A 26,475-nucleotide genomic window follows, 5' to 3' on the forward strand; every position below is an offset into this window, starting at 1 on the left:
CTTTTTCTTTTCCCCGAGTAACTGTGAAGACATCGGGATCAGTTCACGTATTCACCTCAAGGAGTCCCATTTCCCCCTTTTGATCGTCCTAGTAAAGAAACCTTTACAGGAGGAGTACCACCTTGAACCCACGTGAGTTCTGGTACGCCTAAGGGGCATTTAAACGTCCTCTATACACACCATTGTACACTACGCCTAGAGCGTTTATAATAAATAGACACAGACACACCAATCTAATTTCTGGTTTTTATTTTTATTTTTCCACGCTGAACACCTTCACTTGGAGAAAAGTATCCAACCTACCTGAGAACCAGCATCATCTCATCAGGAAGAGTTTGGACATATAAAAATTATAAGTATCACTTATTGCGCCACTGGTTTATATATCCCAATTTTTCCACAATTCAATATACAGGGAGTCCGTGAAGTGCCTCTGCACTGCACTTCATAGAGCAGTGAAAAGCCCTGAGGAGCCTAGAGAAAGACTAGGCTTTTTTCTGTGTCATTTAATTCACAGAATGAGTCGTCATTGAGAAGTGTGTTACTTCTCCAGCGTACCCCTACTCCGTGGGTTGGATTCACTAAGCATCACATTTTGTTTGTGATGCCATAGGTACAGATAGGGTCGTTCTCTCCCTTGCTGTCAGTGTGCCAGATTTCAGTATTTTGTTGTTACTGGCGGAGAGAGGGCCGGTGGACGTGCTCGCGGGTCCATTACAGAGAATGGGACACACATGTGTCTGACGCACACTCGCCCCATCTGCCGATTGCCAACAGCACGGGTTGGCGGATGACAGATGACAGCGGCTCCATCTGTATGAAGAAAATCACAAAGGACAGTTCTTGCGATGATAGAACTTCTGGAGTCCAATCTGTGCGGGATTGGTATGAAATCCCGGCGGTCAGAATCCCGGTGGTCAAAATCCAGACGCCGGAATCCAGACTGCCGAAATCCGACAAGGGGGGGTGGATCACCCACCCTTGCGGGTTCGCTGCGCATGCCACACAGCGGGCACACTAATTTATTCTCCCTCTATGGGTGTCATGGACTCGGGCGGGGGACCCCGCGCTTGGTTTTTTTTTTTTAAACTTTGCGCTGTCCTGCAAATGTGCGATTTTCAGACATGAAAATCGCACATTTTCAGGACTAAATACAGCGCACCACTTTGCCGCAAATCGCCCCTCTTCGAACTTTTCAGCCTCCAATGCGCATCACATTAAATATGCGCATTTTGACTGAAAAGTGCGATTTGTAAAAGTGCGATTTGCGGCGATGTGGTGCGCGAATAAAACATGTGCATTTAGCGCACAGCATAGAATGTCACCCAAAATGTTCTCAGGACTATTGCCTGCATTATGCAGTCTATAGTGGTTTTAAGGATGAGATTGCCTGCCCGTATAAGCACTGGTAAATACTTTAAACTGTACTTTTAGTCTTTCTTAGGTACAAGAAAGAGAGGAAACATCCATTTGCAGTGTGAGCATATAATGACACAAAACGGCTCAAAATTAACGGTGCTAATAAGTTGAGGTATAACATGAAAGCATACACTGGCACAAAACGGCTCCAAATTAACGGTGATAATTAGTTGAGGTACATTGTCACTTATCTGGTGATGTGTTCACCCTTCACTGGTGTGCGGCAGACAGATCCATCAGTTCTGCCGTTTTGGAGAGAGGTGTCCCTTGCCGCGTGTTCCACTGTGCTGGCGTCTGCCTTTTGGATGCGCTCTGCGTTCAATCTCTGTTACCTGGTGGCGTCAGTTGCTAGAGATCCTTTGTCCCCGTTACCAAATTCCATCTAGGTTCCACTTCTCCAGGAAGGCAATACCCAGACTGTACACAGACATTAAAAAAAAGCGTTGTTACTGTCCTTAAAAATGCCTCTGTACCCACTGTCCACTTAACCACGGATATGTGGACAAGCGGAACAGGGCAAACAAAAGACTACATGTCTGTGACTGCTCACTGGGTGGATGTATTGCCTTCAGCAGCAGCACCAACAGCAGCAGCAGCAACATCATCTCCCATTGCTATTCAGAGGCAGGCTACACTGTGTATCACCGGTTTCAGTAAAAGGCACACAGCGGAAAACCTCCTAGAAAAACTATGGGAAGTCATTGCGCAATAGCTTACCCCACTTGGACTCTCCTCGGGATTTGTGGTATCCGACAATGCCACCAATATTGTGAGTGCATTACATGTGGGCGAATTCCAACATGTCCCATGTTTTGCTCACACACTAAATTTGGTGGTGCACCATTTCTTGAAAAAGGACAGGGGTGTTCAAGGAAGTTGTCAGTTGTTCGGAAAATTTGTGGACATTTTCGCCATTCTGCAAGTGCGTGCAGGAGATTGCAAGACTTGCAAGAAAAGCTAAATTTGCCCTGCCATCAGCTGAAGCAAGAGGTGGTCACGAGGTGGAATTCCACCCTCTATATGCTTCAGCGGATGGAGGAGCAGCAAAAGGCCATCCAAACCTACACCTCGACCTATGACATAGGGAGAGGAACGGGAATGCACCTGAGTCAAGCTCAGTGGAGAATAATTTCCGTGGTGTGCAAGATCCTGCAGCCCTTTGAGGCTGCTACACGCGAAGTTAGTTCTGACACTGCCAGCTTGAGCCAGGTCATTCCCTTGATAGGCCTTTTGCAAAAGCAGTTGGCGAAATTGAAGGAGGAGTTGAAGCAAAGTGAATCTGCTAAATATGTAGGACTAGTGGATCACGCTATTAGTTCACTTAGCAAGGATCCAAAGGTCGTCGATCTCTTACAATTAGATCATTATATTTTGGCGACAGTACTGTATTCTAGGTTTAAGTCTTACATTGTGTCTTTGTTACCAATGGGAACAAATCTGCAGAGGTGCAAAGACCTCTTGCTCCAAAATTTGTCAGCTGAAGCGGAAAGTGGCAGGCACACAACTTCGGGTTGGGATCATTTGGTCTATTGCATTATGGTAGAAAGTCATTAGGTCGAATCCATTAGGTCGACATGCTAAAAGGTCGACATGAGTCTAGGTCGACATGGGAAAAGGTCGACATGATTCTAGGTCGAAAGGTCATTAGTTCGACAGGTCATTAGTTCGACAAGGTCATTAGTTCGACATTGTCTATGTCGACATTCACAAGGTCGACATGGGGTTTTTCACTGTTTTTTTACCTGAATGTCAACACAGTCGACATGGACACAGTTTAAAGTGCACTGCATCCCCTCGCATCGCTCGCTGCGCTCGCTATGCGTCGGGCACGGTGCCTCGCTACGCTCGGCACACTATTTTATTCTCCCACCACGCCCTAGTGGATGGTAGGGCATGAAATACCGCCTGTCGGCACATGTTGGCTCAAAAAACAGTGAAAAACTCCATGTCGACCTTGTGAATGTCGACATAGACAATGTCGAACTAATGACCTTGTCGAACTAATGACCTGTCGAACTAATGACCTTTCGAACTAGAATCATGTCGACCTTTTCCCATGTCGACCTTTTAGCATGTCGACCTAATGGATTCGACCTAATGACTTTCTACCATAATGCAGTAGACCAAATGACCGCATCCCCACAACTTCTCCTTCAATTTCTACCACTGGGGTTGCGAGGAAAAAGCTACATTTTCCTAAGAGACCCACTGCTATTCAGTCCGGAAATATATTTGACATCTGGTCCGGACTGAAGGAGCTTCCTAGCATAATGGACATGTCGACTGCTACTGACTATGATGCTATCACAATTGAAAGAATGGTAGATGACTACTTTGCCGATAGCATCGATATAGGTATGTCAGATTGCCTCTTTTTCTTGCCAGTAATGGAATGGACAATGTGGCGTCCTTTGCAGAAACTGGCTTTGCTTTACTTAAGTTGTCCACCCTCCAGTGTATATTCTGAGAGAGTCTTCAGCGCAGCTGAGAACCTTGTAAGCGATCGGCGTAGGAGGTTACTTCCACAAAACGTGGAGAAGATGATGTTCATAAAAATGAATTTCAAATTCCACGAACTTGACCTCCTTCACCAGCACTTACGTCCTCCTAATACACACAGTCCTCCTGTATTGGTTGATTCCAGCGACGACGAATTAATTGTGTGTGAAGAAGAGGATGAGGATGACATCTTGTAAAGCCAGTTTGTGCAATGCCCATTGCCATTTATTTTTCGTGGGGGCCCAAACAAACCAATCATTTCAGCCACAGTTGGCAGTCTCTGCCGCTGAAGTCCCTGTCGCTGAAATGATTGGTTTGTTAAACTGTGCATGTCCTGTATACAACATAAGGGTGGGTAGGAGGGCCCAAGGACAATGTCATCTTGCACCTCTTTCTGCGTCATTTGTTGGCTCTTTGTAGCGTCCTAAATTTTTAAATCTTTGATGGATGAATGGTAGGGAGATGGGTGGTTTCTCTCTCCACATCATCCATTATGGATGAAAATATGTCCTCATGGACATCCATGGTCTTATCCATTCCTATCGTACTTCTTTTTGGATGGGATGTCCCGGATGGCTGGGTTGCAGGGCCCAAGCAAATCTTTTTCTTGCACCTCTTTCTGCGTCATTTGTTGGCTCTTTGTAGCGTCCTAAATTTTTAAATCTTTGATGGATGAATGGTGGGGAGATGGGTGGTTTCTCTCTCCACATCATCCATTATGGATGAAAATATGTCCTCATGGACATCCATGGTCTTATCCATTCCTATCGTACTTCTTTTTGGATGAGATGTCCCGGATGGATGGCTGGGTGGCAGGGCCCCAGCAAATCTTTTTCTTGCACCTCTTTCTGCCTCATTTGTTGGCTCTTTGGCCCTTATTCTGGTTGGTGCGGCCAGAGCCGCACACGGGGCTCCGGCCGCACAAACCAATCCCCGCCCACCCTACGGATCGCCACGGCCGTCCGTACACGGACGGCTGGCGATCCGCATAAAAATGGTGGAGGCGTACGCCTCCACCATGGTGGGAGCTGCCCCCTGCATTCGATGGTCGTCGACCATCGAAGGCAGGTCCGCACGCCCTGGCAGCTCCCGCAAGCTGAGACCACACGGACAATCGTCCGTGTGGTAGCTTGTATGGGGGCTGAAAGCTGACATCCGGCGACGTCAGCTTTCCGCCCCCATGAGTTGCGTCATGCCCTCATTACCATGCGTACGCCCCGCGTTTGCATGGGAACGCCCATGAAACGCGGGGCGTATACATAGGGAAATGAGGGCATGAAGCCCCTCACTCCCCTATACGCCCCCTTTGCGGCGTATTAACGTTATGTGCGGCGAATTCGCCTGCACATGCGCAGATTGACCTCTGCGCATGTGCAGACGGAAAACATCGGCGGTACGGCCGCACGCGGGCCGTACCGCTCGAAACAGAATAAGGGCCTTTGTAGCGTCCTAATTTTTTTAATCTTTAATGGATGAATGGTGGGGAGATGGGTGGTTTCTCTCTCCACATCATCCATTATGGATGAAAATATGTCCTCATGGACATCCATGGTCTTATCCATTCCTATCGTACTTCTTTTTGGATGGGATGTCCCGGATGGATGGATGGCTGGGTGGCAGGGCCCCAGCAAATCTTTCTTGCACCTCTTTCTGCGTCATTTGTTGGCTCTTTGTAGCGTCATAAATTTTTAAATCTATGATGGATGAATGGTGGGGAGATGGGTGGTTTCTCTCTCCACCCCATCCATAATGGATGAAAACATGTCCTCAGGGACATCCATGGTCTTATCCATTCCTAGACCGAGTGCATGGCTTCGGGAGGAACACACGTGATTTGGTGAAGTGGTGAGGGAGGTAAGGGTAAACACACCTAGCCAGCCAGCTCAAACAAATTAACCTTAGCGGTGAATTGGGTGACAGTTGTCGCAGACAAATTGACCCTACTACCTAGATAGCGGTCTATAAGGGTAGACTATATAGGGATCTCCTAACCTGGGGTCCTAGAGAGGTGGAGGCCACCAATTACCCCACCCCCCTCCACCAATTACCCCACCCCCCTCCACCCATTAGGTGATGGATGAGGAGGCAACTGGTAATGCTCCCAGCGTTCAGAAACCACGTGACCTCACGCCAGATAGGGGTCTTGTTATATATTAAACTGATCTAATCAGATACTACCTTGCAGACTAAATAAGTGCTGCACGAAACACCCACTGCTCCTTGGCTGAACATGAGGAAGAGTGCACAATCAAGCCAAACAGGGGTTTTGGTACTTGATTGGATCTTCTACCAGAGGAGCGCAGCTACTAGTATAGCTTTGAACGAAGATCGGTCCTTCTCTATTGGGGAAGAATATATGTCATCAGTGACATCCAGAGTATTTATCCTCCTTTTGGGATAGTATGGATGGATTGATAAATGTTTGGGAAGAAGAAGTCCCAACAGCTGCTGATGGTCAGCGTACTAGACCAAGTGCGTGGCTTCGGGAGGAACACATGTAAAGTGGTGAAGTGGTGAGGGAGGAAATGGAAAGCACGCATAGCCAGTCTGATCAAGTTTGATAAGGAGGTAACTTCACAAACCACGTGACCTCACGCCAGATAGGGGTCTTGTTAGATATTAAACTGATTCAATCAGATACTACCTTGCAGACACAGTCAATGCTGCACCAAACACCCACTGCTCCTTGGCTGGACATGCCAAACTGCAAAATCAATCCACATTGGGCTCTTGGTACTTGTGTGGAGGTTCTAACAGAGGAGTGCAGCTACAAGGACAATTTCAACTTGCACATCTTTGTATTCTTTTTTTTTTGGGGGGGGGGGTTATTAAACTGCCACCCTGTCTGCCCCTGTAGTGCTGCTCTGCTTCCAACATGTGCCAGGTTGGAAGTGTAAGGTCCACATGTATGTGATGCCCACTGCTGTCGTCTAGCTTAGTCATCCAGCTACCTCGGGATAACCTTATGGCCCTACTACAGTAAATGAAAATGATTTTGTGAGCTGTGAAGTGATCAAAATTGTCTAGAAATGAGTGGAAACTAATGTTATTGAGCTCAATAACACTTTAGGGGCAAAAACAGGCCCGAAAACTATTATTTTAGCAATTTTTAGCATTTTTCCAAAAAAATCCAGATCCAAAACCAAAACCCGCAAGGGTGGTTTTGCCAAAACCAATCCAGATCCAAAACCCGAAAAAGTGCCCGCCGCACATCTCTAGTTTTTACTATGTGAAATAGGTGAAAATATATAAAATGTCTACTTACAATTAGAGATTTGCAGACTCGGATTCCAGAGATGGAACGTCATCATTCCGAGCCCGGTTCCGAGCAGCGCTCAGAGATTCCCGCCTGACTCGGGTCCGTCCGCGTGGGCAGAACATCATCGCCCGCCATCTTCACTCCAGTCTAGTAGTGGGTTGGGAGAGGGTGTGTTGGTGCTGCTGCTGGGGCTTAAATTTGAGCTTGACCTTGAACGCAATATTTTATTCGCTGGGGCTGTCTGAAACAATAGGGTGCACAGAAACAATAAAATACCCATATCTAACTCTCTTTGCACATGTTACATCAGCCCCACCTGCAGTGCACATGGTTTTGTCCATTAGAGAATGATTGTGCCTGTCCGAGTAAATCAGATTAAATCCCCTATTTATTTATTTACAGTTTCTTATATAGCGCAGGAGATTCCGTTGCACTTTACTATAGTAAACAGTGATAAAACAAACTGGGTAACAACAGACAGACTTTGCTGCAAGCTTACAATCTTTAGGGACATGGGAGGGAAACACAAGTACAGGCACCAGTAATAGCATATAATACATATGTGCCTCAGAGGGTTATGCTTGTGGTACTTAAATATGATAGCCTTGCCTAAAAAGTGGTGAGTTTTCAGGGAACGCTTGAAAGTTTGGAGGCTAGTGGAGAGTCTTATTGTGCGTGGAAGGGCATTCCATAGGATGGGAGCAGCCTTATGAAAGTCCTGTAATAGTGAATGGGACCCCTAGTAGTGTCTTGTGTAAGATAGGGTCGTATTTTGGATATGTTTTTTAGATGCATGTAACATGACTTGGAGACTAATTGAATGTGGGTAAAAAGGGACAGTTCAGAGTCGAGGATGACCATTAGGCAATGAGCTTGTGGGGTAGGGTTGAGTTGTCAACAGTTATGGAGATATCAGGATGGTATCTGACTGTTTTGGGCTGGTGGGGATATAATTCATTCTGTTTTGGAAATATTGAGTTTGAGGTGGCAAAAAGACATCCAAGATGAGATGTCAGAGATTGGGCGTGGGGCAGTGGTGGATATACGCGCCCATGGGAACACCCAGTGAAATTATTCAGTGATGTGGCTCTCAGGGGCTGGCTGCTGACATCACCAGAAGTCAGCTGCCCGCCCTGTCCTTGCACAGGGTGCACGCAAAGCTAAAACACCTGAGAGTGTCTTAGTTTTGCTTGCATGTTCCACATTATTCTATTTTTGGTGACCATCGAAAGTTGTTGGCCTCGCCCTCAAGGCTGCAAATGGATGTTTATGCAATACATCCATTCGCAGCTATGCGGGTGAATTCGCCGTGCAAAGGGAGGAGGGTGGCAATGTGAGCGGTGGGTGGGTTTCAAATCACACTTAGCGCTGCGAACTTCGCAGCGTTGCATATGAACCAGAATAAGGTCCTAACTGTGTGTGATTTTATAGCCAGAGTTGCAGTATACAGTATATATTTTTCTTGAGTCTCTACTAGTAGAGGAATCCATATAAGAGTCATCATCACCTTACATTTGATCCTATGGATGGATCTTAAAGCTATTTTACCTATATATATGTAATGTGAGTGCATCCTGGAAAATAAATAACATCCATTTTACGAAAAGTTATTTTGCACCATCTGTCTCTCTTTTTGAGTTTTTAGATGATGATCGATTGAATCATTAAAGAACAGACAGAAAAGCAGATCATTCATTGCTTAAGGTGGTGGGACAAATGCTAGCTCCGCTATAGTGACACACAATTGTTGTATTCTATTAAGAGGTCTTCGTGATGGCATCTGAGTGTGGTCATAGGCGGTGAATTAATGGTTTGCGTATTGTTATAAATTCTTGCATTTCACACTGTACATGAAGTGGATTGTTTTCCTAGTTTAAATTTAGATTTGATAGATATAGTGCCAGTATTTATGGAGACTAACTAGCTCTGTAACTAGTCCCTAATGAAATCTGATGGAATGTTTCTTTCTGGCAGCTCCATGAGGAGAGAGATCTGTAGCATCTGCCTTCTCTTGTTAAGCAAGCATCTTTTCACAGATTTACTAGGCTTTTGAGTCCTATAAAAAGTGGAGATTTGTAGATGAAGCCAGGGTATCTATCTGCCATGGTCTGCAGCCTATCCTGTTCCTTGTTACACAGATGCCAGGAGTATCCCAGTAAGAGGCTGTAACTTCAGGAACGTTCTCCCTATGTCTCCTGCACGTGGCAGGGAAGCTGTAAATTCTGTGTCTGAGACTTTTTAGGATAACATTTTGCACTCCAGGGTACAAAACAATGCTATATTGAAGGACAATTTATGGTCATTCTCCAGTTAACCCTGTAGTGTTATATATATATATATATATATATATATATATTTATATATATATATCTGCTCCAGCAGCATAGAAATACAAACTCTACAAAGTGACCCATAGCATGTTACGGTCACCTTTTAACTGATTCTTTGAGGAGTAATCAGCGGATTCTGGGGCAGCATAATATAGCTGAGAGGGTAAGTGTGCGTGTGGCTTCATTATTAAACCCAGCAGTTATGTTAACATTAACCCATGTGAGAATCTGGCTTAAATTAGTTGTTTTATGTTGGATTAGATGTATTATAGTGTTGCTTATTGTGAAGTGATTATTCCATCTAAGCTTTTAATATGAGGTTTACAACTTAAGGCCCATACACACTTGACGATTTTCATCTGAAAACCAGTCAAAACTGCAGTTTTGAGCGTTTTTCAGCTGAAAATTGCCTAGTGTGTATGGCCCAGAGATTGCCTACTAGCGATTGGTGGCCAGCTGTGTGCTTTGTGTTGAGCAGGGCGGGGCCAGCAGGGTGTTTAGCCGATCACCAACCCGGGTCACACCACCCTGCAACGCCAGCCGCTATGTACGCACCTATGAGCAGCTGTGAATATAAGCGATAGGTCAGCGGATCTCACAGGCAGCAGCTCCGTATCGCGGTCACTCCAATCTCCTGGTTTCCCAGCCGCCGTCTTCTCCTCAGGTAAATGACTGACAGTAACCCGAGCTCCATAAACACACGTCTTCTGAATCGATGGGGGAAGGCCAGGGATGGTGCAGGGCACCCGCTCCACCGGGGTGTGTGTGTGATGCGCCCACTGGGTCGCTCCATGGGGGGGGTATTATTCGCCCGCATTGCTACAAGGGAGGGAAGAAGCTGGCGGGGCTGCCGCATCGCTCCACAGGGGGTTGGGGGCCAGCTCCCAAGTGCCGCACTCCTATGGCAAGTCCCCTCTCCTATGGGGGGGGGGGATTCTAGTTAGCACATGCCGCCTGGTCTTATGTCGGCAAGTGGCAGTGTAGACTTAACTCCAAGGGCACTGGGCAGCTTCCAGTAGGGAGCAGCAAGCTTGGAACTACACTGCCTACAGAAAACTAACCTAAAACTAAACAACAGGACTGAGAGACAAGAAGGGGTACAAGGAGCAAGGACTGAGATACATAGGGCGAAATTTAATAGGGTGCTTTTTTCTGCGATTTTTTTCGCAAAAACTGCAGTTTTTCGGAAATTTTCCGAAAATCGCATATTTTATAGGGTGCGATTTTCGGGAAAAAAAACAACACATTTTTTGCAGCGAATTCGCACTTTTTAAAAGGTGCGAATTTTAGTAAAACTAAGAATTGCATCCAGATGTTTTCCCATTAAAAAGTATACAAATCGTCTATTTAATGGAATGCGATTTTTAGTAAAGGTTACAAAAAAATAAATAAATAAAAAAATTGCAAAATAAATAGACCAGGTTCTGACTGGCGAATTTGTCAGAAACATGCACAGATCATTGAGATCTGTGCATGGTTCTGGTGTAAAAAAAAAAAAAAAAGAGTTAAAACAAAAAAAAGTGGAAAAAAAAAACGGCGTGGGGTCCCCCCTCCAGAGCATAAACAGCCCCGGGCTCAAAGAGCCGGTCCTGGTTTCATAAAATCACGGGGCAGAACAAATAGAGTTCCCCTGGATTTTACAAAACCAGCACCAGGCTCAAGGGCCGTTCCTGGTTCCCAAAATACGGGGGGACAAAATGAGTAGGGGTCCCCCGTATTTCAAGTACCAGCACCGGGCCCAACCAGCCAGCAGGGTAATGCCACAGGCAGGAGGAGACTTTTTATACAAGTCCCCCCGGCCAAAGCATTCATCCCCCTGACCGGTCAGCATGGGCAGGGGTCCTGGGGAAGTGGGGACCCCCCAAAGAAGGGGTCCCCCCCTCAGGAACTTACCTGCCCATGCTGAAGCCCAGGGCTGTCCTTGATGCCCCTGGGCATCGAGCTGATATTTGGTGTAAAAAAATAGATGAAAAACTATTATCTTATACCGTGGAACTAGGAGTCCCAGCAAGCCTCCCCCGCATACTGGGACTTGGAGAACCACAAGTCCCATCATGCGGGGCATTAAGGGGCCCGCTGGCACTTGTAGTTTCACAGTAAAATAAATATTTAAAGTTTTATTTTTACTGGGTGTCAGTGTGTTTATTTAATACATACAAAGCCCACACATACTGATACTTACCTATCTTGGGCCCGTCGGTAGGTCCCTGGGTCCGGTCCGGGGGCTTGGTTCCGGGGCTGGTCCGGGGCTCCAGGGCTGAAGAGTCCGGGGTCCTGGATCCGAAGAAATCCATGGGGTATCTGTGGAGGGAAATCCTACTCATCCAGGTCCTCTGGAGAACATCCCGACATCTTCTCCATCTTCTTCTTCTCCGTCTCCTTCGCCAGTACCCAATGGACTTTGGGAGGCCCAGAGATGTTTCATCTTCAGCGCCTCTCATCCGAATGATTCTATTGGCCGCTAAGCGGCCAATAGAATCATGTGGATGAGAGGCGCTGAAGATGAAACATCTCTGCGCATTTCATTCCAAGCGTGTACCGGCTGCGGAGACGGAGAAGAAGAAGAAGAAGATGGAGAAGATGTCGGGATGTTCTCCAGAGGACCTGGGTAGTAGTTCTCCAGAGGACGTGGGTGAGTGGAGGGGGGACCCCATGCAGGTTTTTTTTTTCACTTTTTGGTTAAACCAAAATCGCACATTTCTGAAAATCTCACATTTTCATGACTATATCGCATTTTATAGCGCTATTTTGCCGCAAATTCACATCTCATTAAATATGCAAAAATCGGCCCAATAATGCGATTTTGAGCGATTTTTAAACATGCCTAAAAATCGCCCCCTATTAAATTTTGCCCATAAACACTGACAAGGAAAGTGCAATGAGTAATACACTGAATGGTGTGGCCTAACACCACGGCCTGAGCACAGGCCCTAACTGGGAAGCTGGCCTCACACAGCTAATAAGGAATGTCTGCTAATCTCAAAAGCTAGATGCTACTTGCTTTGCAGGGGGAAGGCAATGAGCAGCCTGGAGGTAGCCAGAGGTAACTTCCCAGGATTCAGGTAACAGGAGATAACAGCAGGATCAGATTCTGGAATAAAGAGATAAGCCAGCAAAGTGAGAGCAGTCCCTAAGCACTTCTATTACCGGCGTTGGAGCAGCCCAAATGAATCCCTTATAAAGGCTGCTTCCTGTGTGTCCACCCCTTATTAGTAACAGAGAGAAGCTGCATGCTGCCACAGGTGTACAGGCCAATTATTTCCATGCTGCTGCCTGGCTTCCCCGTTGCCTAGGTAACCGCTGGGGAAGAGGTGGTGCTGGCAGGGAGAGATGCGCTGAACTGTTGAAGTGACGCCGTCCTGGAACGGAATTTCGGGACCGGCAGCGACGCGTCCTCCCAGCTGCTTAGCAATGGCCGGGCCCAGCGCTGCAGGACCCGGCTGCGCCAGGCAAGCGCCGCAAATGCGGCCTCTAACAGTACACCCCCCCCTTGAGGAGGGGACTCTGAACCCTTTGCACCCGGTTTCCAAGGAAGCTGTCAGAAGAAGGCCGCTTTTAATCTGGGAGCATGCAGGCATTTCTCTGACACCCAAGACCTCTCCTCATCTCCATAATTCTTCCAATGCACCAGGAATTTTAGCCTTCCCCGAACTCGCTTGGAATCAAAAATTCTTTCAACTACATATTCCTGCTGGCCCTGAACAAGGTTTGGCTTATTTTTTGGAGCCCGGGTGACTTCAAGCTTGGTAAAGGAGCAAACCGGCTTAAGGAGAGAGCAATGAAAGACATTGTTAATCTTTAAAGACTTCGGCAATGATAATCGAAAGGCCACTGGGTTAAAACGCTGCAGAATGGTAAAGGGTCCAACAAACTTGGGCTCGAGTTTGGGACACCTCTGACGGAGTATAATATGCCGGGTGGATAACCAGACCTTCTGGCTAACTCTAAATTGACATGGTCTCTTATGCTTGTCAAAGTATCCATAGGCCCGAAATGAAGCCTTTTTGAGTGCAGAATGAACCTTTTTCCAAGAAGTTCTTAAGCGTTTGACAAAGGAAAGGAAACATCCTCCATGGATGCATTGAACGAAGTACACTTGGGATGAAAGCCAAAATTGCAGAGAAAGGGAGACTTTCCACAGGCAGAATGACATGAGTTATGATAGGAGAATTCAGCCAAGGGCAACAACTCCGCCCAGTTATCCTGACATTTAGAAACAAAGCATCGCAGATATTGCTCCAGAATCTGATTGACCCTTTTGGTCTGGCCGTTGGACTGTGGGTGATATCCAGATGAAAGTCTAATATGGACTCCCAGACTAGCGCAAAACAATCTCCAAAATCTTGCCACAAATTGGGATCCCCTGTCAGACACTATATCAAGAGGGAGACCATGAAGCCTGAAGATATGTTGGATAAATAGCCGAGCCAGTTCAGCAGCACTGGGAAGTTTGCGCAATGGGACGAAATGCGCCATTTTGCTAAAGCGATCCACAGTGACCCAAATGGTATTGTATTGTGAGGAGACAGGCAATTCTATGATAAAATCCATGGACATATGGGACCAAGGCTTAACAGGAATGGCCAGCGTGAGTAATTGACCTATTGGTGACTTCCTGGAAGACTTGTTTCAGGCACAAACATCACACAATGCTACAAACTGAGAAGTATCCAGTCTCATGGTGGGCCACCAGATGGCCCTGGACAATGCCTTGGTTAGGCCCGGATAACCAGCTACTTTGCTGGAATGGAATTCTTTGAGGACCAACTTCCGCAGCCCTTCTAGGATAAAAATACGACCCTGAGGAATCTCATTTGGAGCAGACGATTGGGCGGCAAGAACTTGAGCGGATAGATCCTGGGTTAGATCTGCCAGAATAACTGAAGAAGGAACTATGGGTATATCCTGGACCTGAACATTCTGTACATAATGACAAAGTTAAACCTTGTGAAGAATAATGCCCAGCGGGCCTGTCTGGGATTAAGTCGTTTAGCAGACTCAATGTAAGCCAGGTTCTTGTGATCCGTCACAACAGTGACTACATGTCTTGCTCTCTCCAACCAATGACACCACTCTTCGAATGGCCACTTAATTGCCAATAGTTCACGATTACCAACATTGTAGTTCCTCTCTGCAGAGGAAAACTTACGGGAAAGATAGGCACAGTGCATATTATCATCGGATGTGGCTCTTTGTGAGAGGATTGCTCCGGCTCCAATGTCTGAGGCTTCGACCTCCACAAAGAAAGGGGATTTCAGGGTTTGGATGGCGTAACACTAGTGCAGAACAAAAGGCTTTCATGAGTTTGTCAAACGCTGCAATGGCCTGTGGAGGCCAGCACTGAGGATCTGCTCCTTTCTGGGTGTGTTCTACCAAAGGGGCTACAATGTAAAAAAAAAAAGAACGAATGAATCTTCTGTAATAATTTGAGAAGCCAAGGAAACTTTGAAGAGCCTTCAGAGAGGTTGGACGGGCCCAGGAGAGAACGGCCTGGACCTATTAGGCTCCATGGAGAAACCCTTTAGGGAAATGATATATCCAAGGAATGAGATTTGGTCAACTTCAAATTCAAAGTTTTTGAAGGACCATTCTGACATGGTGTCTGCTCTGTTAGGTTCTTGGAAAAGATCAAAATGTCGTCCAGGTAAACTACTGCGAAATGACCCATCAAAGGATGGATGTATTTGTTGATTAAATCTTGGAAGACAGCTGGAGCGTTAGCCAAACTGAAGGGCATTACCAAGTACTTGTAATGCCCAGTGTGTGTATTAAACACAGTCTTCCACTCGTCTCCTTCGCTAATTCTGATCAGGTTGTAGGCTCCCCTTAAATCAATTTTAGAAAAGACTACAGCTTCACGGACTTGATCAAACAAGACTGAGATGAGGGGTAATGGATAGGATTTTTTTTTTATGGTGATCTCGTTCAGGGCCATATAGTCTATACAAGGGCACAGGGTACCATCCTTCTTCTCCACAAAAAATAAGCCTGCCCCTACAGGAGACTTGGATGGGCGAATGAATCCTTTAGCAAGGTTTTCTTGTATATACAGTATTGATCCATTGCTTGTGTCTCAGGGACAGAGAGAGCATACAAACATCCCTTGGGAAGAGGAGCCTTCGGAACCAGATCGATGGCACAATCGAAAGGCCGATGCGGTGGCAAGGTATCTGCAACTTTTTTGGAAAGACATCTGCGAAGTCACAGTATGGACGGGGTATAGAAGACTTGACCACCAATGTAGTATGGAGAGGAAGAGAAACACACTTATTGCCACAATTCAGCCCCCACTGGACGATCTCTCCCATTCCCCAGTCAATTTGAGGATTGTGTTGCCTTATCCAAGGTAGACCACCGGGGCCATGGAACAATGAAAGAAATTTGTTCGGAATTAAGAGCCACAATGGACAACTGAAGAAGGGGCGTCTGTAAGGAAACACAACTATTGGTAAGATGCCATCCATCCAAACCACAGACAGAGATGGGTGCCTCTAAGGGTATAGGTGTGAACCCCAGGGAGTTAGTGAACTCCAGATCCATAAAGTTTCCTGTGGCCCCAGTGTCCAGGAAAGCCGTAACCTCCACCCTTCTTTCTGTGAAGGAGAGTCTCGCCGTGATCAAAATCAAATTTAAGGGAGAAAAGCTGGATAGGCCTAAGTGAATCTCCCTAGCTTAGACCCTGTCTTTTACTGGTCTTAGAGGACATGCCAGGACGTGGTGACCGGCACCCCCGGAATACAGACATAGGCCCTTAGACCTCCTACGATTCTTCTCAGAGTTCGAGAGACGGGTGGTCCCGATCTGCTCTGGTTCCTCCTCGGTCTCAGGAGAGGATTCCCGCGGACAATTTGAGGGAGAGACCCAAAGTCTTTTTCTCTCTGGCGTTGACGCGGATGATCTCATCAAGAGAGGATGGGGCAGGATACTGGACCAGACTATCCTTGATGCGCTCAGATAGCCCAATGTGAAACTGGCTATGGAGCACTGGCTCATTCCAACCTGAGTCTATGGCCCATCTCCTGAATTCAGTGCAATAAACCTCCACATGACCTCGCCCTTGCCTGAGTGTGCGGAGATTATCGGGGTCATCATACAGCAACCCCATAGCAGAAAAGAAAGAATTAACAGAAGAAAGCGCCTCCGCGTCAGCAAGAAGTCCAAATGCCCAGGTTCAAGGGTCCCCTTGAACGAGAGACAATGATGCCCACACGCTGAGCCTCTGATCCCGAGGAAGCAGGTCAGAGCTTAAAGTATAACTTACAGGCCTCCCTGAAATTGAAGAAGTGGGAGCGATCTCCTGCGAACCGGTCAGGTAAATTAACCCTGGGCTCAGAATTTCTAGAGGTGGACATAATCACTCGATCATCCTGGGAATTGACCCGGAGGGTAAGTTCTTGAAGTTTCTTAGATAACTGGTGAACCTGACCAGCAAGGATCTGAGTGGGTGATTGTTGAGTTGGATCCATAATCCCTTTCTTTGATGGTATTGGCCGGTTATAATGTTACACTCACCAGGCAGGGTCTTCCTGGGGAACACATGAAGTGTGTAGGAACAGGTGAAAGGGAAGGACCACTATAGATTCCGGACAGCAGGTCTTCAGGCCTAAGTCCACAGAGCACACAAGCGAGCCTTCTTGCCAATAACAGCCCTTTTCCCATAAGACTGTAAATGTCTACCGGTACTTGTATGCCGCCTGGTCTTACGTTGGCAAGTGGCAGTGTAGACTTAACCCCAAGGGCCCCGGGCAGCTACCAGTAGGGAGCAGCAAGCTTGGAACTACACTGCCTACAGAAATCTAACCTAAAACTAAACAGGACTGAGAGACAAGAAGGGGTACAAGGAACAAGGACTGAGATACATAAACTCTGACAAGGAAGGTGCAATGAGCAATAACAAGGATGAATACAAATACAGAGTATCACGCCACGGACAAACAATGATAACTAAAGTATATGCATACACTGAATGTTGTGGCCTAACGCCACAGCCTGAGCACAGGCTCTAACTGGGAAGATGACCTCACACAGCTATTAAGGAATGTCTGCTAATCTCCCGGCCAATATTGAGTATAACAAAAAGCTAGATCATACTTGCCTACCTGACCCTCTCCATGCGGGAGAAAATGATCTGTTCCTGTGCTTCCCTGGTAATGTATGATTGCCATCACCTGTGGTGAAACACCTTTACCTAGCTCCCCACAGGTGATGGCAATCATACATTATGGAGAGGGTCAGGTAGGCAAATATGAGCTAGATCAGGCATTCCCAACCACGGTCCTCAAGGCACACCAGCAGTGCAGGTTTTAGTGATATCCAGGCTTCAGCACAGATGGTTTAATCAGAATCCCTCAGATACTAATTAAGTCACCTGTGCTCAAGCCTTGATATCTACAAAACCTGCCTTGAGGACCGTGGTTGGGAATGCCTGAGCTAGATGGTACTTACTTTGCAGGGGAAAGGGAATGAGCACCCTGGAGGTAGCCAGAGGTAACTTCCCGGGATTCAGGTAACAAGAGATAACAGCAGGATCAGATTCAGGAATCAAGAGATAAGCCAGCATAATGAGAGCAGTCTCCAAGCACTTCTATAACCGACGTTGGAGCAGCCCAAATGAATCCCTTCTGCTTCCTGTGTGTCCACCCCTGATTAGTAACATAGAGCAGCTGCATTCTGCCACAGGTGTACAGGCCAATTATCTCCCTTGTACTGCCTGGCTTCCCCATTGCCTAGGCAACCACCATACCCTCCAACGTGACCCTCTCCATTAGGTACAAAATGATCTGTTCCTGGACTTCCCTCTTAATTTATGATTGCCGTCACCTGTGTTGAACTAGTTCATTTATAAGAAAGGTGTGTCAACACAGGTGATGGCAATTATATAAGTCTGAGGGGTGCAGTGAATACTGGGTCCCCGTTGGCTATAGGGGGGGGCAGCTTGTGCTGCCTGGGTCCCGGGGAGCCCACCTCCCCTCCACAGGAGTGACAGCGAGCCCTCCGGAACAGGGCGAGTGCATGGCGAGAGAAAAAATCTCTCGCCATGCACGGCAAATTTTTTTCATTGAATACTGCCCATTGAGTTAACCTGAACTAATCTGAACTACACCTGACCAGCTATTGGATATAACTCGTTATTGACTGTATAGTCCCGATTCACTCACTGAGTTATTTCTGCAAAAGTGCTATTTCAACATATTGATACTTTTTATGCTACATGTGTTTTTTATATTTATGTACTGATGTCTTATTTGGGAATTGATTATTATATATAAAAGCTATATAAAAGCTACATTTATTCAGTGTGTCCAGTGTACATTTTATACAGCGAAGTACACCCAGTATTATATGTCCATCTAGCAGCGCATACTGTACCCTTACTTTGGTGAAAGATATATCTATCACAGATTTTGCCAAAGTCTTTTGAAATGAAAATCTTATAGTGTGTATGGGACTTTAAGCTGGGCACACATTAGACCAGTGGTAGCCAACCCTAGCCCTTGGGAGCTACCAACAGTTCACATTTTCCAGACAACCTAGCTGCTGCACAGCTGCACTCATTAATCACTGACACATTTTAAAAGATACACAGATGAAGCTAATTAGCTCACTTGTGATTCATTGAGGAGACCTGCAAAACATGCACTGTTGGTAGCTCTCGACACACTCCCCATTCCACAATTATGGCACTACCCCCTTAGTCTGGGGCATCATGCTCAGTAGAAAATCTAAAACAGAAATATAATTGTGATTGTTCAAAACGTATAATGAGACTCGGACGTTGTTTTAAAGGGGCAGTCACAATGCCCTGTAAATGATTGCCCCCTAAAAAAATGTCAAAGTTTCGCCAGCATTCCGCATGGCCACCAATCTCAGAGGCTATTGCATCCAGCCCAATAGGGATACTTTACAGTGGTAAAATGATTGCTCTGTTGATGTATGCAATGGTGTTACTACTGTATTTATCTATTCACATAGTTTCTGCTGTGTTTGCAGGGCTAAAGCTGGTTAGCTGGTTATGGTGTCTACTGAGCCCAATATCGGCAGTGACAGGACCCGTTGGTGGAGCAGTCATTTTCAAGTGTGTCAGTGCACACACAAGTGTATATTGCACTTGCAGATGCATTTAGAGTAATGTATTTGGCAGCATGGCATTTGGCTAATGACATCCCTCTTATCCCTCTCTCTTGGCGGGAAGCTCTAACATCCACGTCCCCACTTCACCGAATTTATAATAATCACATTTACACTAACATATGTGATTATTAATGCAAAGGACTGCTCTTGCGATAAGAGATGTCCTTTGCGATGTGCCGCCGGCCGTGGGGCATGCTGGTAGAGATCCGTGACCGACCCCTCACACAGCACTGTGGAGAGAAGCTCATAGACTTCTATAGCTGGCAATACGCCCCTCACAGTTCACAGTTTTTTAACCGACATGTGCCGGCAGGCGATATTTCATGCCCTTCCTTCCACTAGGGCATGGTGGGAGAATAAATTGGTGTGCCGAGCCCGAAGCATGGCGAGTGCAGCGATGCACTTTAACCGGTGTCCATGTTGACTGTGTCGACATTCGGGTAAAAAAAACTGTGAAAAACCCCATGTTGACGTTTTGACTGTCGAGCTAACCCATGTCAACCTAATGACCCGGTCTACCTAACCCATGTCGACCTAGACTCATGTCGACCTTCCTGCATGTCGACCTAGACACATGTCGACCTAAATGCATGTCGACCTAATGGTGTCAACCTAATTACTGTCTAACAACGTGCTGGTGACCAAATTATCCACACCCCCTGTGCATGTGTTACTCTAATCCTTCATTTATTTCATACTTACCTGGTCTAGCTGTCCAGAAGTCATCCAAAGGGTACATTTTAAAATTAATAATTTGACATGCAAAAAGTTTTTCTTTTAAAATCCAAAATATTTATGTATTTACAAATATTTATTAACCTGTGGAAGTAGGCAGGAAAGAGTTGGCTGGTCTGATGAAAAAGTTGACGGGTATGTGTTTTTTAGTTTAACAGACGAGTTGCACAGTTGGATGGTGGCATGAAAGCGGGCTCGTGTTTGGCCCACTTTAGTTATACAATATAGATTTGCAAAGATGATTAAGTTTCCAGGCCAATGTAAAAGCTTATCTGATACTTCCACCCAGGCAACTAGGGCTACGACTACACACGCACACACCCTCATGGTCATCCGTGGCAGCAGCTCCCTCTTCACATTGGAGTGTCTGTGTCAGCATCTGTGTGTCCATTTGTCATTGTCCCTGTGTCACAAAAGAGCAAGTGTTTGTGGAATAGTATAGCGCAATCAATTAAGTAAGGTGCAGCTTTTCAAACATAAAAAGGAAGGTACACCACCTTCCAGGAAAATCTTAAAACAACGGTGTTAATGTTTGAACAATAGCGCAACCCCCTTAAAAAGATGTAGAATGCACAAATAAAAAGTTTTAACAATTTATTGTGATATAACAATTATGGTCATGAATAAAAATACATACATACAGATAAAATGATGGTTTGGACCAGGCAATAAAAGGACCGTTGGTTTTAGCACACAAATAATGAGTAATCTTTTATCTCACCATAGAAGGAAGTTGCGGTGGGCTTTACTTCCGATTGAAGTTCTGCGGCTTCAATCGGAAGTAAAGCCCACCGCAACTTCCTTCTATGGTGAGATAAAAGATTACTCATTATTTGTGTGCTAAAACCAACGGTCCTTTTATTGCCTGGTCCAAACCATCATTTTATCTGTATGTATGTATTTTTATTCATGACCATAATTGTTATGTCACAATAAATTGTTAAAACTTTTTATTTGTGCATTCTACATCTTTTTAAGGGGGTTGCGCTATTGTTCAAACATTAACACCGTTGTTTTAAGATTGTCCCTGTGTCAGCAACCATTATTAAGTAGCAGCATGTCCGCATCTGTCTGCATGTCAGCATCCACATCTGTCTGCATGTGAGCGTATCAGCTTCTGTCTGCATGCCTTTGTGTCAGCGTCTGTGTGTCAGTCCTGCATGTCTGTGGGTCAGCGTGTACACACACACACACACACACATATATATAAATATATTTTTTCATTTACACGCACTCACATATATATATATATATATATATATATATATATACACATACATACATAAACACACACACACACACACACACACACACTACAACTTGCCTTTGCAGTAGTTAACTGTAAAGGATTTTTTGTAAAATAAAAAAATAGATTTGTTTTATGGACACATGGAGAAGTTTCCTTTTCGTTTTGTTAAATATTCAAAACATGTCAGAGTAGGCAGAACCTTTCCAGTTCTGCCTACTCCAGCAGAGGGTCGCTGGTCCGAGGAAAAAGTTGGCTGTTCTGAGCAAAAAGTTGGTTAGGTGTGTGGGGTTATGTTTTAGTTGGACAGACCAGTAAAGGCCCATACATACTGGACGACTTTGAGATGAAAGTCGCTCAAAACATCAAGTTTGCAGATGAGCGGCTTTCAGGATGGCTTTGCATATCGCTCCGCTATGCAACGCCACCCCCCACCCCGCCTCTGTCGGCGCTGGGCAGGGGGAAAGCCGATCAGTGTGTATGCCGATCAGTTGTGTGGTTTGATTTGATTTCCCTTGTCCCCTGATTGTTGCACGGAGGATCAGGGATATTGAAAATGCTTGAATATCCCGATCTCTGATGTACAGTATAGTGAGTACAACACTGCATGATAACAGTATCTACTGTAAACAATTGTGCACTGTAAGGCCACCTGATCACATAGTACTGTACTTACAAAAATGCCATGCTATGGTACACTTTCGAAATTTCATGAATTGTACATCAAGGATGCATGAAGTTATTTTGATACATTGGAAACACATTTGCCAACATTTTCATTTACGTTTTATTCTGCTCAATAAAACCCATTGCATCCTGAACTTCTTAACCCTTTTGTACGTAGCTTGTACATTGCATAAACATTGGACCTAATTCAGATCCGTTCGGTCCTCCGTGCATTCACTCATGTGCAGATGCAGGGTGCATGCACCCATAGCAAACATTCTGTTAACATATGGGAACACCTGTCGTTTACTAATACTATAATTGTGCCAAACTTTTCATGTTCTTCTTGTCTTTTCAGAACGCATACGTTAACATTAATCGCATTATGTCGGTGGCTTCCCGTCTGATTGAAGCTGGTCATTATGCATCACAACAAATCAAGCAGATCTCCACCCAGTTGGATCAGGAGTGGAAGGGATTTGCAGCAGCGCTGGACGAGAGGAGCACAATATTGGCTATGTCTGCTGTATTTCATCAGAAAGCTGAGCAGGTGAGGTCACCTAACACTAAGGGGTGTATTCAATGCTCTGACGGTGAGCTATGACGCGAGCAGCACCAATAGCTCGCCATCAGAGTATTCAACTGCACTCACCATTTCCACCTCGCTGGTTCTTTTGTGCGAGGTAAAAGCAGCGAGTGTGCCCATCAATTACAGAGTACATAACCAAAACAAGAGAGTTAAGCCCCGTGCACATGACCTAGGTTTTGGGCTGAGTAACTTCAGCTGTACACTTGCTACAGATGTACACTGCGATGCTGTGCGAGTGAGGCTTTGCCTATTTATTGATGTGGGCCATTTTCTGAGCAGTGTAGTTAAATTAAGTAAAATCCCTCCAAAAAAGCCCACATATCACTAAGTGTGTAGGGTCTATTAGAAGCTAGAGGGGATAGTTGTGCCATCAATAGATAATTAAATTGTTGGAGGGGAGGTTATGTGGGATGGTGAGCTGATGATCAGCTCAGTCGCCCCATATTTACGGTGAGACATTGGCTAATGGGCCATTTTGACTAAGCAATTTTTTTTATTATTAGATTTTTATTAACATTTTATAGAACACATATAGGTTAAGAAGAGTACAGAAAATAATAAAATGGGGGAGGGATGGCGGGACAATGGGGAAAGGGGATATAATCGTAGGATCACAATACATTGTCATGAGAAAAAGAGGTAATACATAATATTGCTAAAGAACATTATAGAAAAATACACTGAAACAGTCAGTCACATACAAATGCTGGTCATAAGGAAAAAGACAACAATTTTGACTAGATGCATAAAAGATTTTGGCTAGAGGCACTGGAGATTTTGATTTAAGCGATTTTGTCTAAAGGTCCATAGACACTGATCGACTATGCCCAGCGTGTATGGACAGCGATAATCGCATTCATCGTTGCGGGGAAAGCCGCTTAGTGCATACAAACTGAGCGGCTTTCCCCCTGCCCGGCACTGACAGAGGGGGGGCTGACTACTTTACATAGCGCAGTGCTATGCAAAGCCTTCCTCAAAGCCGCTCATCTGCTGGTATTACCAGCAGATGAACGGCTTTCCTGGCGATTATGCATGAGCACGCAGCAGCGCTCACCGCTCATCTCTGGGGCATACACACTGGGCGGCTTTGAGCTGAAAGCCTCTCAAACATGCTGGACAATATTGACTAAGCAGGAGAAAAACTGAGATTTTGGTTAACCTTCTAGAAGATTTTGACTATCTAGTCAAAATCTTCTGCCAAAATCTTACAGTGTGTACACCCCTTTAGATTAAGAGAGCGCTGGGACATCCAAGAAGATATAGCAGAGAACCATTTGAAAATATAAGTGGGGAGAAATATCTGGGGAGGAAAGGTAGATTTGTCAAAAGAGCTAATGAGCTCACCTAAAGAGCATGTGTATAGAGAGAAAAGGAGAGGACCAAGAACAGAACCTTGTGGGACACCTACAGTCAGTAGCAGTGTGGGTAAGGTGGATTCATGAGATGAGAAAGAGAAGGAACATGACAGAGGATGGAGGACAGCAGGGGCGGATTGGGATGGAAAACCAACCCGGGAAATTTCTGAAACCAGCCCTAATCTGGGGGGAGGGGTCTGGTGAGGGGCGGGGTCTGTTGACGAGACAGAATGTGATCTGCTTAAAAGCGGTCAAAATTTTCACGGAATGAGCCAACATTCAAAGACAGAGAGAGTGACTGCGGGGACATAGGGATAGAGAGAGTGACAGCAGGGATGCAGAGACAGAGAGTGACCCAAGGGACATACAGGTGGGAGTAAGGCAGCAGGGTAAGATTACCTTACCTCAGGCTGTGATCGGCAGCGGCGGTGCAGAAGAGGAGGCTGGGAGGACAGTCTGGCCCTGGCAGTCAGCAAAGGTGGGAGGCGGGTGTAGTTATGTGCGCGCCGAAGGCGCGCGCATCAGAGAAGGGGGTGTGGCCACTGAAAATGGGGTGTGTCCTTACATGTAGTGTACTGCACAACGTACATATACACATTAGACATTACAATAGTAGGACTCCTTATACTATCTAGTACCCCTTATACATTGTGAGTCAAAATTCACATTAAAACACATGGAATATGCCAAAATTCAGGTACATAGGGACAGTGACAGCAGGGACAAAGTGACAGTGAATGACAGCCACACAGAGAGAGTGACAACAGGGTGACACAGGGAGAGTGACGGGGACACAAGGCGATCGACAGCAGGGATGGAAGACTGACAACAGTGACATAGTAGGCCTACCAGACTTGAAGGGTGGGGACTCCAGCAGTGGTGTGAATGAGCCGGGTGTAGGTGTCCAGTGGAATCCAGTGGTGGCTTCCAGGGGATCAGGGGCATACGGAGGGCTCCAGTAGTGGATTTAAGGTGACCAAGGGCACCCAGCGGAGGCTGTGAGGGGACCAGGGCACCCAGTGGGCTCCAGCAAAGGCTGTGAGGGGACCAGGGATGGAAACCGTGTGGACTCTAATGCAGAGCAGTGTCCTGTAAGTGCAGCAGATCACTGCCCCACCATCTGTCATACAGCGCAGCAAATTTGGGATCAGGGGAACTGGCCATTTGGACACCTACTTGGGTGGGAGGACAAGATGGGATTGGGGCCACAGAGGCCGGTCTGCGTGGGAATGAGGGCACGGGCAGGGGTGTAACTAGAATAGAATAATCTTAAAAGTGGCCCCCTCCGACCATAGCCACTACAATGCCCCTTGGGGGGGCAGAAGAAAGAGTATGGGGAGTGAGCGACAAAGAAGCTGGAAGGAAAAGATTGTGGAGGGAGAGAGGGGTAGTCAGGGAGAGAAAGAGAGGCCATCATGGAAAAAAAGATAAAATGAGAGATGAGCGAGAGAAAAAGTGGGAGGCGCAAGAGAGTGAGAGTGTCAGGGAGAGAAAGGAGGATAGACAGGGAGGGAGGGATGTCATTGAAAGGAGAGAACAAGAGAGAGGGTGTTAGGGGGAGAGAGAGGTATCAGGGTAGGAGAGAGATATTTAGAGATAGAGGGTGTCAGAGAGAAAGGGGAGAGAGAGATGTCAGGGAAAAAGCGAATAATAGGTATCATGAAGAAAAAGGGGAGCGAGGTGTGTCAGGGAGAGAAACTGAAAAAAAACGTAGTGAAATAGGATTTCAGGGAGAGAAAGGTGGAGATACAGAGTGAGAGAGCTGGTGTAAGGGAGAAAGCAAGGTAGAGAGTGAGGGGGAAACAGAGAGAGGGTTAGGGTGGAAAGAGAAAGAGAAGATGGGGGGGAGAAAAAAATAGGAAACAGATGGGGTGGAGGGGAAAGAGATGAGACAGGGAGGGGGAGACAAAGAGGGAGAGTTGAGGTAAGTGGGGAAGCTAGGAAGGGTGAGAAAAGGCATTGTGTAATCCCCTCTCAGTACATGCAGTGCTATGTACCTCAAATCTCCTTCTCCCACTGCCACTGAATTCGGCATAGCCTCTGCCCATGTGGCATTTTTTTTTAATTAAACTGGCAAAAGAAAATAAAAAGGGTAAATAAGAGGTGGAGGGGTGGTGAGAGAGGGTGTGATAGAAGGATGGAGTAAAAGAGATGGGGCTGAGGGTAAGGAAGGGGTTGAGTCTAAAGAAAGGTGTGAGTGAATGAGAGGGAGAGGGGAGGTTGTGAAATTGGTACTTGTGTAGTAT

At 46.0% G+C, this 26,475-nt stretch overlaps 1 protein-coding gene across 9 annotated transcripts in view; it reads left to right on the forward strand.

The window, feature by feature from the left end:
- The window catches only part of KALRN (kalirin RhoGEF kinase), an 856,470-nt gene that overhangs the window by 306,749 nt on the left and 523,246 nt on the right, over window positions 1-26,475 (forward strand). For all 9 annotated transcript variants that reach the window (XR_014450786.1, XM_083153542.1, XM_083153544.1 and 6 more), the window contains one exon: window positions 22,644-22,835. Coding sequence is in view for 8 of the 9 variants with exons in the window: in XM_083153542.1 (XP_083009668.1) it covers window positions 22,644-22,835 (192 nt within the window). In the remaining variant the exon portion in view is untranslated. The remainder of the gene's footprint in view (window positions 1-22,643; window positions 22,836-26,475) is intronic.

The sequence above is a fragment of the Crinia signifera genome, chromosome 7, assembly GCF_055691185.1.
Source record: "Crinia signifera chromosome 7, ASM5569118v1, whole genome shotgun sequence".
NCBI lineage: Eukaryota > Metazoa > Chordata > Amphibia > Anura > Myobatrachidae > Crinia > Crinia signifera.